At 45.7% G+C, this 16,967-nt stretch overlaps 1 protein-coding gene across 1 annotated transcript in view; it reads left to right on the top strand.

The window, feature by feature from the left end:
• The window catches only part of DAAM (disheveled-associated activator of morphogenesis-like protein), a 33,710-nt gene extending 17,290 nt beyond the window's left edge, over positions 1-16,420 (top strand). Inside the window, exons 2-10 of the mRNA XM_089473098.1 lie at positions 7,608-8,714; positions 11,629-12,597; positions 12,665-12,842; positions 12,924-13,619; positions 13,687-13,892; positions 14,024-14,163; positions 14,225-14,386; positions 14,586-14,749; positions 14,809-16,420. Of these exons, the coding sequence (XP_089329224.1) occupies positions 7,608-8,714; positions 11,629-12,597; positions 12,665-12,842; positions 12,924-13,619; positions 13,687-13,892; positions 14,024-14,163; positions 14,225-14,386; positions 14,586-14,749; positions 14,809-15,731 (4,545 nt within the window). The 3' untranslated portion in view covers positions 15,732-16,420. The remainder of the gene's footprint in view (positions 1-7,607; positions 8,715-11,628; positions 12,598-12,664; positions 12,843-12,923; positions 13,620-13,686; positions 13,893-14,023; positions 14,164-14,224; positions 14,387-14,585; positions 14,750-14,808) is intronic.
• Positions 16,421-16,967: the final 547 nt, after the last annotated feature.

Below are 16,967 nucleotides of genomic sequence, written 5' to 3'. Positions count from 1 at the left end.
CCATGCAGACTGAAGTATCAAAAGCATCGCCCCCGAAGGCCCGCAGCCACAGACAACAGCGACAACAATGGCAACAACAACAGCAACAACAGCAGCAACTGCGACAAGTTGATTCAAGTGAAAGTTGTGTCCAGAGCTGAGATTTGCCTACTCAGGTGCTCAGAGGATGATCGCCGTCTGTCTTGGCCAAAATAAAGCAAAATACGTATACCCTGTACCGACGGCAACGGTATAAGTGTAACTGGGAACTGGCAAGAGGCGAGAGGCAGGGAGAGAAAGAGAGTGGGAGAGAGAGAGAAAGAGCATAAGCATAAATGTATAAGATTATGAACATAAATGAAAACAATGGGATATAAGTTGAAGATGGATTATAAGAATATAAGATAATATGTATGACTATATGTATAGAGTGTATTAGAGTATAGAATGAGTGGAGTGTAGAGCTTGAGTAAAAGTATTAGAATATTAGAAAATGTTTGTATAAGACAGCAAAAGTATAGACAATAATACTAATAGAGAGCGAAAATGTGAAATAGTAAATGAAAATGAATCACATGCGAGTGAAAGAGTTAGCAATATAAGAAGAGAATGGTATTGCATTATAAGAGTACGATTATAAGAGCATACGGATGACTAAGGGCGAGTCAGTATAAGAGCTGTTGCTTTGAAAGTCTATTTTAACTCATCGAGAAGAGTGGGTTACAGGGTATCTGCTGAGCATGCAGTGCCGCTTAGATCACTCTTAGCTCTTAGAGTCTGGCATTTGATCGCCCGATCGAACCCGTTGGGGCTGCACCCTAACCGCTATAAATTCTTAAGCCTAATTTTTTCGGCTAAATATCAAATGCAATAAAGCCGACAAACTTTTGTAAATGTCGCTCGCCGTTCAACACAATCGCTGCAAGTGATTTCGAGAACATTTCAGCCGGGTGTAACAGACCATGTAATACTCGTTAGCAACCAAAGAGCTCTAAATGCTTGAGGATATCATCTCTCTCTCTCTCTCTCTCTCTCTCTCTCTCGCTCCTGCTTGGACTGGAACTCGAAGTGTCAGGAATTTTGGGTATTCGTCTAGCTACATGCCTGTCAACCCTATATACCCTCTTTTGAATGCCTTTGGGCGAGTATTGAAAACGTAACGAATTTCGCTTTTGGTGCACTCGAGCTCAACTTTGACTAGAACTTGACACCTCTGACTGCTGATTATTTATGTGCTGTGCCTTTGCGTGTTTTGTGTGTGTTGTTGTTGTTTCGTTTCGGGGTCTCAGATACCCAGTAGTTAGCGCTGAGAACGTCAAAAGTATCGGATTAAGCTTGCAAACGTATCTCATGTCTGTCTCGACTGAAAATATATTTTTGATAAGCTCCCAAGCACTTGAAAGTCCTAGTTTAAGACGGTCTCATTTAAGTTAGCTGACGTAGACTTGGCTTTTGGTTGGTTGCGCCATCGAATACCCTGTAATTATGGCATATTCAAGGAAATTGATTAACAGGAGAGTAATTCCCTAAAGAACATTACTCCAACTTTAGCCTAGTCTAGTTTTGTAGCACTCATAGGGAAAGATAAATTATCCTAAATATGTATACCAAATTAGTTGGATTAATGTTTCAGTATTTGCAAACACATGTATCATATCGATAAGCCTTGTAGCTGCCTAGATCCATGGGGCTTCTTAGCAACTCTGAGTATACCCATTGCACCTAGTATTATATTGTGAGCTGTAGTCGTTTCTCCTCTCGGCTGCTTGCATGCGGGGCGTTTTTTGTTTTTGTTTTATTGGATGGCAGCATGCAAAACTGAAATTCGAAACTGGAATCTTGCATTGTGTTGCATGGCTGGCCGGCAGGTGGCGCTGCGGGTGTTAAAATAGGGGCACATAGGGCAGGGCAGGGCAGGCGGCAGGCAGGCGGGTGGGGTGGCTAGGCAGGCTGGGGTGCTGCCTTAGCCAATTGCCTTGTGTAATAATTTTTTAACACCCGCATGCCTGATTACACGATTTCGATTTACCTTTACTGTTGTTTTGTTTTGTTTTATTGTTTTTATTTTTGCTTGCTTGCGGACTCGGATTTGCTTTTGATACACGCTGAAATTCAGTTATTGTAGCCGTTGTGGTTGTTGTTGTTGCATGTAAGCAACACCTTACAACACCTTCATCACGGTCCAGCGCCAATTGTTGCTGTTGTTACTTTTGCTGGCTTGAAGCAACAAACACAAACCACATCATAACAAAATAATAAAAATAATAAAAAATTACAAATTTTTTCTTTATTTTGTCTAATGCTGTGCAATTAGATATACGATAGTTGAGGGGCGATAGTATTAGTATGCTCTGTGCCCCGTTTTAAAAGTGGATAAGCGAGGTATACTTAGGCAGGCAGGCGTGAACGAACTCGTAGAGGACGTTCAAGCTCTTTTAGCCTTAATTAATGGATCGATTCAGCTCTACCTAACTTTTCTTTGAGCGATATAATCGATATAAATCGATTTCAAACTTTAGATATTTTACACGTTTTACGAGTTAGTTGCAGTTATAGTAATTGATAGCTCGATAAGTATCGATAGCTCTTCTTGCCTTCATTTTGGATTTTATTGCGTTGTTGACACTTAAAATATTTGGTATAGCAGGCACGTTTGATAGGGTATCTTTTAGCCATACACTCTCTCACTAGATCACTCTTATATTTCTTTCTTTCTTCAGTTTCCGCATCTCACTTGAATATATATATATATATTTTTTTTTCGAGTCAGTTGTCTTTTCTTTTAGATAATTTAGAGGCTCTTCACCTGACTTTAATGGCTGTTGCGATTACGAATGAGATGTTTTTTCTGTTCATTTTTATAAGAAATGAAATGAACATGATTAACATTACTTGCGGCACGTGAGCCATGGCTTAAAGAGCCAGCAATGCCTTTATGCCAATCAAACATTTATGTGTATATGTTGCTATCTCTAGGTTCAACCAATTTCCTTCCTTAATAAAAGAGTTTTCAACTTGTTGCTTAGCTTTAATTCCTTGAGCATTGTCTATCGATTGGAGATGATGAAACCTTTTACCATAATTGCCGTTCGCTGCCAAATGCGCCGAAAATGTGCTGAAAATTCATGCAATTGACTCTCCAGTCCAGTCGTTCCACTGTCCAACTGACAAGTTGAAAGAAAAAGAAGGAGAGAAAACATAAAAGTGGCGAAAAAAAAACTGTTTGAACAGTTCGTTATATCAACTATCGTTAGCTGATCGTAATGACTATTTTTGGACCGTGCGACAATGTCTGCGAAAGCAAAGCCTCTCATCCAGTTACCCCTCTATATCCGATTGCTCCAGTGCCTGAATGCCTGACTGGCTTTGGTGTTGCCATAAGGAAAGCCTCGCACAATGATTGATCGCTATAAAAATCGATAATGGATGAGCGTGCCAAACTGTTTATGCAAATCGGAATTTCAATATAATCCAAATACAGTAAAAAAGCCAGTAAAGCAAGGCCATCGATAACAATAATCGATGAGTTGACCATCGAAAGTTTATGAAGGCTTGGGCACACTGAGAGGTCAGTGGATGACTCTTTATTGCTAGCTATCGATTGTTTACGTATGTTAGTTACTGGTCATATTATTACTATTTGAGCCTACTATTTATCGATTAGGCTGTTATCGATATTGGTATTTATGCTTATGGATCTAAATTGGCTAAACTGTTGTCATCATTTACTATTCATTAGTCAGTTTCTTTAGCTATCGATAATGCTGTTATCGATTGCTCATGTTGCTCGCATTGCAAACGCATTTATCTATTAATTAAAGCTCGATTTTTCGCTTATCTGAAATGATTGATGACAACTGATTGCAGCAGCTGCTGTGCGCGCTGTGTGTATGTTGTGTGTGTGTGTGTGTGCTGTGTGTGTCTCTTTGTAAGCTGCTCAATCAGCTGCCATTTGCATAAAATGTGGGTAAAGATGCGCTTAAATGCGGCGACAGCTGATGAACGGGTCTTTTGCGGCTCGAAAAGGAAAAGTTTCACATAGTTTGCTGCGGCTGCTGACAGCAGCAACAGCAACACAATAAACGACAACAACAGCAACAACAATGACAGCAGCTACCGTCGCCAGTTGGCGTCGCTTTCAACATTCGCGCAACAATTTTTCCAGGCAATGCGGAAAAACAAGTTTTTCCCATTTTTGCGAGTCACTTGATTTTTCGTCTTTTTGGTATTAAGGGCAAGCATACATTGTTGTTGTGTTTGATATATATACATACATTTATATACATCTTCTTAGCTTCCTGCCTTAATGTTGGTTTGTATGATATACCCTGTAAACTATTTGAATGTGGTTCAAAAGGGTTTTCATGTTGCTGAAAGAGTCGATATTAATGTATAGTATAAATACGCTTTATGATATATCGATAGAATCGATAAAAATCGAAATCGAATTGCAGCTCTTTTTTTAAAAATATTTCCTGTATTATAATCTTTAAGCTATATATACATATATGACAGATCATACAGGGTATCTTTCAGTTGAGCACAGACTGCTCTCATTTCATTGGTCTCCCCGCCAAACATTTTCCATTTCACTTTTTGGCGCCCGCTTTATGAAGTTATTACGAGACAAACCTTTCGAGTGGGTGTACTCGGAAATGGATGCTTGGAATCAAGGGGGCGTGCCATGGACAAGTGTGAAAAATGTAACAGCCATGCGAGGCGACACGGAAAGACTGTGGCTCGCATATCAGAAATTGGGGAAGGGAAACAGCCAAGTGCAATTGTAATTGAATAATCAAAGCCAATTTCAAATGAATGCGTTTTCGATTCAGGAATTGGAGCTTGAATGAAAACTATTTATCACTCAATTAGAGCGGAATACCTATAAGTGACTAAGGTCTTATAGGTAGTACAGAATGAATGATCATTAGAAACGTAGAGCAGCAATTATATATTATATATATTTGGTTAATATATATCGATATATATATATATATATACGTGTTTGTATAGGAAGTTCACCTAACCAGTATATTTCTAGTTAGTTTAGCCACGTATCTATAAGCTGGCTATATAGGAAATAACTAACATTTCAAAACGTACTCGGGTAATATTTGTTAAGCAGTTAATTACTTAATTAGCAGGAAATATACTTGAGGCAGGTCTAGATGTTTATATACAATATAAGTCTTATATGGTATGCATATGTATGAGATGTCTTCAGCTATATATGAATGGAACTGCGAATTATCCTATGGGAGAGACTTACAGATGTTTTTAGGTAGTAGTCATATATGAGCATGCAGAGTGTGTATAAGGATGAGAATATACTCTATGTAGGCTGAGTTTATTGGGTATATGAGATCATTGTACAAAAAGGTGTATTATAATGGGTATATAGAGTAGTATGGGGTAAGTATCATACTCCATATATAACTCTTTTAAATTGCAGTCTATAGACTAGTGCGGAGTCACTTTTAGCCTTGGGCAAACAAAGTTTGTCTGCCCTACAGTTTCTGGCTAAGAGAGTTTGATTTGGTTAAAGTTTGCAGAAGTTTTTGGCTGTTTGCTGGATGTAACTGTGTCAGCTTGCGATTTCGCAATGCTTCATCTTCCCGTTGATCGTGGGCAGTGTGTGTGTGTGTGTGTGTGTGTGTGTGTATGTTGACCCTTTTTAATGAGCAAACAAATATTGGCTCTTAATTGTGGCCAAATAAGCGCCGACTGCTAGCCGAGTTGTTTATGGCCGTAACGCTTGATTGGAGCGCAGCAAATACAATATTCAAATGACAAACAAAAACAAAAAGAAAAGACGCAGCTTTGGCTAAATTAGTCAGTCGCATAGGCCGTGCAGGCGCCCACACAGAGCGTTGCCAGACTGTTCGCTGACAGTTCTGAGCCAAAGCATTGACCCGATTTGACAGAAACGAAAACGAAAACAAAAAGAAAAACTGAAACAAAAATAGAAATAGAAACAGAAACAGAAACAGTTGGCGTTGGCAACTGGGTCGCAACTTGACTTGATGGCAGCTAAATTAGTTGCCTACTTAGTTAGTTAGTTACTCAAACTATGTTGAAAAGCGGAAAAGAAACAGAGAAAAAAAAAACACCAAATAGAGTTAGTAACAGCTGGTTGGCTGGCTGCCTGGCTGGCTGACAGCCTGGCCTCAATCAACGTTGCCAGACTGTCTGCAGAGAGTGGGTAACTCGAAGTTATCTAACGCGCATTGCACACACTCACTTAGACCATTATTACATTATATATTTACATAAATTTGATTGCAATTCGCATGGCTAATTGAGTGAAACAGCAATTACGAAGCCAACAATGCCCGATCATTCCCATATGCTTCAGCACATCAGCAAAAGACATTTCGAATGTCGAATTTCATTCCCAGTTTCATATTTCATTATCTGTTCTACATTCTAAATCTCGATCTGTGCCCGTAAACTCATTCTCATTCTATGTGGCTTTTGAGTTGAACAAGTCATAGATCCGACTCCGAAAGCCATTTCCCACTCTATCTAGATTTCGACCCTAATCATAAGCAGATTCGAACACTCTATGATATGCATTCTTGATACAGATCAATAGGCTGAGAGCCCATTCCCATTCCATTCCGTTTTCACTTCTAATGTGACCTGATCTCGATCCCTTGGCATGAGCTCATTTCGAAACCGTCTCGAAATTTCCCCTTTCGCATTCTACTATGGAATCTAGTCGCGACCCACACGCATTAAGAAGGAGGTGGGGATGTTGATCCTCTGCGCGATTTCAACACATGTCAAAGCGCATTTCGGTCTCGACAATTGCCAGACATTTATGACAGCCAGCACAGCGAGCAAGTCAAGAGATTTTACATTTGCCCACGCGCCAAACAATAACGAAAAACCCACGAAACGGAATGCATAATGCTCGATATAAATCTTTCAAGTACTCCAAATAGAATATGCATACCCTCGATGCGATTGTGGCCTAGCCGAGGATAGATGAAGTATATAGACTATCGTTGCACTCTTCGAGCTCTGTTGTCGATGCCGATGTCGATGTCTACTGGCTATCGATTATGTTGTTAGTTATCGATAACACAGTTATCGGTGTTTATGTTTTGCCAATGCTTTATTTGATAATTGGTCAGCTATCGTCTATTTATGTTTGTGTGTGCTACGATACTTTTGTCAATAGTTATCGAATGTATTGTTATCGATTGTCTTGGTTATATATCGAATTAGCTTAACTGGTTAATATGAAGTAAACTCATATATGCCCCGCTATGGGGTAGGGTATAAACATATGTATATTTCACACACGCACGCTTGCACACACACGCACACACACACACGCATTCAGTTGGCTTTGATAGTCATTGAATTGAACGCAATTGCATTTGCTGTTGCTGTTGCTGTTGCTGTGCTGTTTGTTGCCTTGGCATGCGAGCTGACAGCCATTTGTCTGGTTAGACACCTCGGCCCATGTCTTTGGCTTTGGCTTTGGCTTTGGCCAAGAATGCCATGACAAGTGGGCAGTGGGAATGATTTAATGGACAAATTCCGATAGTTACATAAATTTTGATTAATCTATGCATCTCAATCTAAATAGCTGTGTATGTGTGTTTGTCTCCTTGCAGAAGCTACAGGCGTGCCCCATTGTTTGTATCAATGAGCCGGATACGCAGAGCACCACTACGGAAATATTGCAGACATCGCCAGAGAGCACACTAGAGAAGCCCAAGGCAACAGCAACTGTTGCAGCCAACAGCAGCAGCAGCACCAACAGCAACACCACCACAACCACCAACAACAACAACAGCAGCTGCATCACAATCAATGCAACACCAACGACAGCAGTCGCAGCCACAGCAACAGCAACAGCAACAGCAGCAGCGACAGCAGCAACTGCTGCCACAACAAGCAGCACAGCGGGCGTAACTAAGATAACAATAACCAGTGACAACAGTCAGAGCAATAGCAACAATTGCAGCAGCAGCAACATACGGAGCAGCAGCATAGTGCTTAACGGCTACAACAGCAGCAGCAACAGCAACAGCGCCAATCTACGAAGCAGCAACATTCGCAGCAGCAGCAGCAACAACAACAACAGCTTAATATCCATCACCAGCCTGAATAGCTGCAGTGACTTGAGCCAAGGCAGCACAGCGACGCTCAAGCTCAGCAGCAATAGCAACAGCAACAGCAACAGCAGCAGCAACAGCAACAGCAGCAATTGCCTGAACAGCAGCTGCAGCAGCCGACCCAACGGCGGCGCGAGCGACACCTCCTCGGCCAATTTTCAGGAACGTTTCGATTTCGAGCACTGGAAAAGTATTTTGAGTGATTTGAGCTGTTTCAATAGTATCTATCGCTACTGGCAACAGTACAGCAGCAGCAGCGGCAGCAGCAGCAGCAACAGCAACGGCAACAGCAACGGCAGCGGCAACAGCAACGTTTGCGTGGAACATGCAGATGAGAGCCGCAGCTTGGGCAACGGCGCCAACTCCTTTTACACCCACAATATATTAGGCTACACCTTTGGCTATCCATTTGGACTGAGCAAGGAGCACGAGAGCGACGCCCACGACAACAGCAGCAACAGCGGCGCAGGCAACGGCAGTGTTGCTGGCTTCAAGAAATCGCACAGCAGCTGCGAGACCCCATTGCAGAAGCACTACCGACAGCAGCAGAAGAAGAAGATGCCGGTGTTTCGAGGCAAGCGCGTCTGGTGCGGTTGTTTCAAGGTAAGGAGAAAGGAAGGTGGGTAAGAAGGGGGAGAAGTCTATATGAGAATTATGGGATAATTTCATAGTCATTGAAGTGACTAGCTGAAGTCTGGGGGCATTTAGAACTTCCTTAATACAAAGAACTGCTCTTGGAAATGCTCAATTCGTGAGGAAGGGGTGGAGCTGTTAGGGGAAAGGGGAGGGATAAATACTCTCTAAGATATGAGACATAGAAGTTGATCCATAAGCAAGAACTACTATCAATGGAGTGAGCCTAGAAGACATGAAGATCAGATAAGTTCAGATAAGATAAGATAAGATCAACCTAATCTGAACTAAGACTGAGAGGGACAACAGCTGAGGCTTTGGTAAATTTACAGCTGAAAGCATAGAAAATAACGAAAGTACTAAAAAGTCATCATACGTTCAGGAACCTGGAAGTTGTCTCAAGCGAATTCCTTTTTTGAAGATTTATTAATGGGCTTCTCCTTTGCTATATGCCATAGTCTAGGGTAGTTAAATGCCTCAGACTCTTCATTTTCAGCTAGATCTTCAAGCTTGATCAGAATTCCACATGGCAAGCTCAAGCTAACGAGATAACTAGATATGCAAGAAATCCATTTTCTACGCTCAGTTATTGCTTCAACTGTCATTCAGCCAGCTATATCACATGGCAGATATATAGTTACTGTGAGCTATATCATAATTTATTCAATTTGACCCAGTCATGCCCAGAAATGAATTCAATTTGCATTTTCTTTAAGTAGCTCAAAGAATATTTCATTTAATATGTGAGCTGGACACGAATTGTCTTTGTCTCTCTCTCTCCCTCTCTCTCTCTCTCACTCTTTCTTTTCAATCAATCTTAAAGGTATAAGAATCGTCTTTAGTCACGTGCCAATTGTTAACATAGGTTAACAATTGCTGCCCCTCGACTTGAGGCGGCTCCCTCTCCTCTGTGTTTACCCCTGACCCAGTGGAGTGGAGCGAAATACGAGTGCGACAGCAACTCGCAGTGATTTGACTGGCATCGAGTTGTGCACGAAGTTGCATAAGTGAAGTGAATAATCAAAAGAAAATTATAATAAGGTGGGCGAGAGACAAGAGGCGAGACTAGCTCGACTAGCAGATGCCCTTGAGTTAGAAGGCAAATAAAAGACGTTAAAGAACAACTTGAAAACTCTGAAACTGTTTATCGATATTTATCGTTTAGTGTTATACCAGGCAAAGCTTCCTTATAGCCCCCATTTCCGAATGCATTCTCAGTGAAAGCAGGGTATACAAACTTGGAGAGAGAAAGAATAGGCACTTCAACAGCTGTCGATATCGAGAGGGAGCGGCGGCACCAAATAATGTTGTCTCAGGTGCTTAGCTAAACCAACAGAACTTGCGTCAAGCGCACTTAGTCTTAAAGAACCTGAAGAGCTCTTGCAACGGGTGAAAGAGCAATCAGGGCGCCGTAACTATGCTAAATGTTTCTGAAGGGGGCACAGATGGTTGACAGTTAGTAGGTAAGGGAAGATGGAGCGTGAGGTAGGTCAAAAGGCAGAGAAAGAGAGGGAGACAAGCAGAGAGAATGTGGAAAAAAGAAGATAAGATACAGAAACGGACTTGAAGAAAGTTCTGTAAGTAGACTGGTTCCCTGTGTTTGTACTTGTCATGAGGGAGGGATATATATAGAGAGAGAAGGACAGAGAGAAAGGGAGAGCAAGAGAAATAGAGAGAGAGAGAGAGAGAGAAAGAGAGAGAGAGAGAGAGAGGGAGAGAGGGAGAGGAGAGATAGAGGGAAGAGAGAGAGGAGGCTATTCTTCGTCTCTGCTCTCTCGCTCTCCTTGAGCCTTTCTCTTTCCCTCTTCTCTTCCTTCTTCATCCTCTTCTCTCGCTTTTTCCTCTCTATTTTTCTATTTCTCTCTCTCTCTCTCTCTCTCTCTCTCTCTCGATCTCTCTCTTCTTTTCTCTGTTTCCTCTCTCCTCTCTGTCTCTCTCTCTCTCTCTCTCTCTCCTCTCTCTCCCTCTCTCTCTTCGTTTTCGCTCTCTCTTCGTTCTCTCTCTCTCTCTTCTCTCTCTCTCTCTCCTTCGCCTCTCTCTCTCTCTCTCTTCTCTCTCTCTCTCTCTTTCTCTCTCTCTTCCTCTCTCTCTCTGCCGCTCTCTCGCTCCTCTCCCTCTCTCTCTCCCTCCCTTTGATAGCTCCAAATTAGGGAGTCTAGGAAAAACGAAATACGAAGGAAAATAGATGAAACAAGAAGAGATAAGAATAAGACGTGGGAACTATAGAGAGAGAGAGAGAGAGCAATAGGTGATAAATTCAATTGCTGGGTCAGAGAAGAAAATACAGACACAGATCGTAAAGGTTTCTAGCTCTGCGGCCTATGACTAAATGTTCTCATCTCTACTCTCAATGTCATCCTATTCTCTGTCAATCGATGCTTCTTAGAGATCTCCTAACTGTGCTACTCAGATGAATAGCCTTGCTCTCTCACTCTCCTGCCTTAGGCAGTTGTGTTGTTGCCTCGGTTTTAGATAGAATTGGGGCTGAACTAGAACGTTTCTGTTCAAGCCTTTGCCTAAACCGACTCTAGAGCTGGTTGCAGTCGAGCTACGACGCAATAGGCGAATACAAGAAGAACCTTAGCTCGTAGAATCTGAAGTGGAACCGACTGTTGCTTGGGCAGAGCACAGAGCACAGAGCACAGAGCACAGAGCACGAGCAACTAGCGCCAGTCTAGCCCCCGTGGCGCTGGATCGATTACAAGCATTACAATTACAATTTCAATTTCAATTTCAATGCAACTCGGAAGGTTGCCCCATGTCTGTGTGTTTGTGTCTTTCACAATTGGTTCTGCACTGTTAACGGCCCCCGTCGCTAGAGGCTTGAGGCTTGAGGCTTGACGTGCTGTTGTTGTTGCTGAAAGTAATAGCTCGTCTCTTGCAGGATGACGAGCCACCGGAGATATGTGTGGTGGAGGGCGAGTTCACGCTGCAGACTCTGACGCCCACACAGCCAATGCCGTCGGTGGATGAGCTGGACACGAAGTTCGCAGAGCTGGTCGAGGAGCTGGACCTGACGGCGCCCAACAAGGAGGCGATGCTCAGCCTGCCCGCCCAGAAGAAGTGGCAGATCTACTGCTCGCGCAAGCTGCCCGTCGACGCCAACGACGGGCCCGATGCAGCCGCCATCACCCAGCCACCGACCGCCGAGCATTACATAGAGCGCCTGAAGGAGCTGGTGGTGCACGTCTCGCTGTCGCCGGAGGACTCGCCCAGCCACGAGCTGAACACGCGCATGGACAACCACGCCGCCTTTGTGGACGCACTGAAGACGGCGTTGCGCACCTCCACGCACAGCTTTGTGCTGCGCTTCGTGGAGCTGGATGGGCTGCCGGCCCTATTGAATCTGCTGCTCCAGCTGGACATACGCGTAGCGAACAGCTCCTTGCACACCAGCTTGATCGGCTGCATCAAGGCGCTGATGAACAACTCGATGGGCCGCGCCCATGTGCTCGCCCATCCGACGGCCATCGACACAATCGCCCGCTCGCTGGCGGCGGATAACATCCGAACGAAGATATCGGCCCTGGAGATACTCGGAGCGGTTTGCCTGGTGCCCGGCGGGCATCGCAAGGTGCTGCAGGCGATGCTGCACTTCCAGGAGTTCGCAACGGAGCGCACGCGCTTCCAGAGCATAGTCAACGACCTGGACCGCTCGACGTATGCCTACAGAGATAACGTTAATCTGAAGACGGCCCTGATGTCGTTCGTGAATGCGGTGCTCAATTACGGGCCGGGCCAGGAGAACCTAGAGTTCCGCCTGCACTTGCGCTACGAATTCCTCATGCTGGGCATCCAGCCAGTCATCGACAAGCTGCGCACACACGAGAACGAGACGCTGGACAGGCATTTGGTAAGCCGAGCAGCAGCTGCGATGCTGTGAGAGATTGAAGACTAACTAAACCCGTTTGCCCTTGTAGGACTTCTTTGAGATGGTGCGCGCCGAGGACGAGAAGGAGTTCGCCCGCCGCTTCAACGAGGAGCATGTGGACACCAAGAGCGCTGGCGCCATGTTTGAGCTGCTGCGCCGCAAGCTGAGCCACTCGCCCGCCTACCCGCACATGCTCTCACTGCTCCAGCACATGCTGCTGCTGCCCTGTAAGTGACTACCCCTCCCCCCTCCCCCCCTCGCCCACCTCTCTTTGACAGCTGATGGAACCCTTCTGTTTGTTCTTCCAGATACTGGCCACTGCACGGAGCACTGGCTGCTGATTGACCGCGTCGTGCAGCAGATTGTGCTGCAGGTGGAGCAGCGTCCGAGCAGCGACTTGATCAGCGACCCCGATGACCCCGGCAAGCAGCTGAAGCTGGCCAGCGAGTCGCCCGTGCACGACCCGGACGTGGCGCCCCTTCAAATCGACGTCAACAAGCTGGTGCGGCTGCTGGTCAAGGAGGAGCAGCTGACGCAGGCGCGCAAGCGAGCCGACGAGCTGGAGCGCGAGAACTTTGAGGTGCAGTCGCGCCTGGCCAAAAAGGAGCAGGAGCTGGACTTGCGCATGCAGGAGAAGGAGGACCTCGAGACGAGCCTAGCGCGCATGCGCGAGCGCCTCGAGAAGGAGTCCGCTCAGCACTCGCAGGCCGTGCAGCGCGCTCAGACCGCCGAGATGAAGGCCGAGGATCTGCAGCACCGTCTGCAATCCGAGCAACAGGAGCGCGCTCGCCTCGAGCGACTCGTCACCGAGGGCAGCATACCCGACGACCAAAAGGTGGCCGGCCTCACTGGCTGCAACGGCGCCGTCTCGCCGCCGCCACCACCGCCGCCGATAAAGGCGGTGCCGCCGCCACCGCCGCCGATGGCGCCAGCCATGTTGCCGCCACCACCACCGCCCTGTCCCGGCGCGCCACCACCGCCGCCCAGCATGACGCCAACAATGGGTAAGTGGGAGACATTGTTTGCCGCTTCTCGGAGAGAGACTCACCTAATGTGGATCATGCCTTGCAGCTCCAGCACCACCCAAAGTGGAGTTGCCAAAGAAGAACGTGCCACAGCCAGCGAACCCCTTGAAGAGCTTCAACTGGTCCAAGCTGCCCGATGCCAAGCTCCAGGGCACCGTCTGGAGCGAGCTGGACGAAAGCAAGCTCTACAACAACATGGAGCTCGAGAGCATCGATAAACTCTTCTCGGCCTATCAGAAGAACGGCGTATCGGTCAGTCTCATGAGCGAGAACGGTAGAAGGAGAAGAAATCCCTTTGTCCGCGATTCCCTGGAGGAATCTCCTCTGTTTAGCCCCTTCCCTATGAAACTGATCACTAATCTATTGAACTCTCCCACTCACAGACCACCGATGGCTCATATGAGGACTTGCGCGTCTCTGGCAAAAACAAACAGAAGGTGCTCTCCGTTATCGATGGACGGCGCGCCCAGAACTGCACGATATTGCTGAGCAAGCTCAAGATGAGCGACATGGATATATCCAAGTGAGTGCGATGCCGCCTGGGCCAGGGGTTTCGACTGATCGGTGTCCAATTTCCCTTACAGAGCCATACTCTCCATGGATAGCAATGAGCAGCTGGCGCTGGATATGGTCGAGCAGCTGCTCAAGTTTACACCATCTGCCGAGGAGCGTGCGCTGCTGGATGAGCACAGCGAGGATATTGAGTCGCTGGCACGTGCGGATCGTTTTCTCTACGAGATATCCAAGTGAGTGGGAGCATGAGATGTAGACAGTGGCTTATCCCCCTGCATCAACCTAGACAGAAGCCTCCGTTCAGGAGAGATCAAAGAGCAAATTAAGCTTCTCCCTGATAGCCCTCATATGACACTATCTATCTGTATTACCCATTTTAAAGCTAAAGCTAAAGCTAATATTATATGCATCTCTCGTCCCCTGCAATTGCAGAATTCCGCACTATGAGCAGCGCTTGAAGAGTTTGCACTACAAGAAGCGCTTTATGCTGACAGTGAACGATCTAATACCGCGCATCACCAGCGTCATGGAGGCCTCCCGGGAGGTGGCACGCTCGAGGCGCTTGCGCAAGCTGCTCGAGCTGGTTCTGGCATTGGGTATGATCGGCTTACAGCTTAGGTCTTCTCTATCTTAATGCGGCTTCTCTCGTTGCCAGGCAACTATATGAATCGGGGTGCACGCGGCAACGCGTCAGGCTTCCGGCTGGCCTCGTTGAATCGCTTGGCGGACACCAAGTCGAGCGCTGCCAAGGGCACCACACTGCTGCACTATCTGGTGCAGGTGATTGAGAAGAAGTTCAAGGATCTGCTCAAGCTGGAGGACGATATACCGCATGTGCGTGAAGCGTCCAAGGTGTCTCTCGGCGAAATGGACAAGGATATACAGATGCTGCGCACGGGCCTGGCAGATGTGGCGCGTGAAATCGAGTTCCATCGCAGCTCCGGCCCGGCACAGCAGGGCGATCGGTTCTTGCCAGTGATGCGCGAATTTCACGCTCAGGCCTCGGTGCGATTCGCGGAGCTCGAGGATAAATTCCAGGACATGAAGACGCGTTTCGATCGGGCTGTGCGGCTCTTTGGCGAGGATGGCTCAGTGCTGCAGCCGGACGAATTCTTTGGCATCTTCGATTCGTTCCTCGCTGCATTTGCGGAGGCGCGACACGACAACGAGAGCTTCCGCCGCCGCCAGGAGGAGGAGGAGAAGCGCGCCAAGCAGGAGGCAGAGCTGAAGAAACGCACCATCGAGCGCAAAAACAAAACCGGACTCATGAGCAGCGTCGCCCGCAATCTGGGCTTGAAGTCCGCCAGCAATGGCAGCGGCTCAGGCAGCGATTCGCTGACCAAGAGCGACAACAAGGGCGAATTCGATGATCTGATCTCGGCGCTGCGCACCGGCGACGTCTTTGGCGAGGACATGGCCAAGTTCAAGCGTTCGCGCAAAGCGCGCATTTCGAATGGCTCAGCATCCGGAGGCGGGGCCGGAGGAGGAGCTGCCCCAGCCAGCGGACAGAACTCGCCGCCGCGTCTGCAGCGCGAGGAGAGCGGCAGGGAGCGGGAGCGCACAGTGAGGCGACAGTAGACAGTCGACAGTCGACAGTCGACAGTCGATAGCCGATAGCCGCCGGCAGGCAGTAGACAGTAGACAGTAGACAGTAGACGCCTCAGCTCAGTAGTCAAAAACAAATCCCCCATTTGATTTCTCACATTTTTGTTATACCACAAGCTATATGATTTTCTATATAGCTGCAGATCACCAAATTTTGTAAACTTATGAAAGCTGAAGAAGTGTTGAAGGCGACAACAACAATTCATAGCAAGCAAGCAAAATAATTAACTAACTATAAAGCTAACTCTAAAGACAAGCTACAAACATTTTTGATTGTGCTCAGAAGATGGAGAAGAAGGAGACGAAGAACGAGAAATATAGCGAATGTTGCTATATAGTGCTATATATATAGCGAAAGGTCATTGTAGCAGATACTATATGGCATCTTATATTATATACAAATATATATATTTGATGTGTGTGTGTGCAAGTTTTGAAGGCGTCTGCGGCCTGCCATAAGAAAAGTCATGTTCATTAATAACATTTATGTATACATCTATACATATGTATATGATTATTATATTGTGTATTATCCCCTATTATATATACATATATATTTTTTTTTAGCACGAATCTCGCTAAATACTTATATTAACGCACTTTTGTAAAAGATCAAAGTTTATATTATAAAATTATGATAAATAAAAATTATTTAATACTAAGCCATTGTTCAAATTGAAATTTATGAAAATGGGAAATTAGACTTGAAGCTTCAGAGGCAATACGCACAAGGATACCCTGTAGATTAGGCCCGCAGGAAAACTAATAGTGTAAGCAGCGTGTTACTAGGTGGATTAACTCTCTGCACTTCATATGCAAACGGGCATATAAGTTTTCCCAAATACCGATTGTTGCCTTCGCATTTCAAGCAGCGTAGAAACTGTTGCCTGCTTTTGCGCGCATTGCGTATGCCGTATTAAAAAATGTTGCCTACTTTTGTGCGCAGCGAATTTAGCTCGGACACACAACCAATATGATTTCTTATTGGACTAACTGGAGTGTGAGGCTAATGGTGGTTGTCTAGACTACATCAAGGTGTCTAGATGCTGGATCAATTGTGAACGGAGTTGTTTTTATTTAATGAGTGAAACTCAACCTCTCTTAATATAAAATTGCTTATTAATTCCTAGATCTATAATTATATATTACAAATATAATCATGAATAAAATTAGATAATATTCAAGTAATATATTCAGCTCTACATGCGA

The sequence above is a fragment of the Drosophila arizonae genome, chromosome X, assembly GCF_054131065.1.
Source record: "Drosophila arizonae isolate 15081-1271.41 chromosome X, UAZ_ARI_1.0, whole genome shotgun sequence".
In the NCBI taxonomy this organism is placed as follows: domain Eukaryota; kingdom Metazoa; phylum Arthropoda; class Insecta; order Diptera; family Drosophilidae; genus Drosophila; species Drosophila arizonae.
The sequence above is the reverse complement of the archived record's forward strand: the minus strand, read 5'-3'. Positions and strand labels throughout refer to the sequence as shown.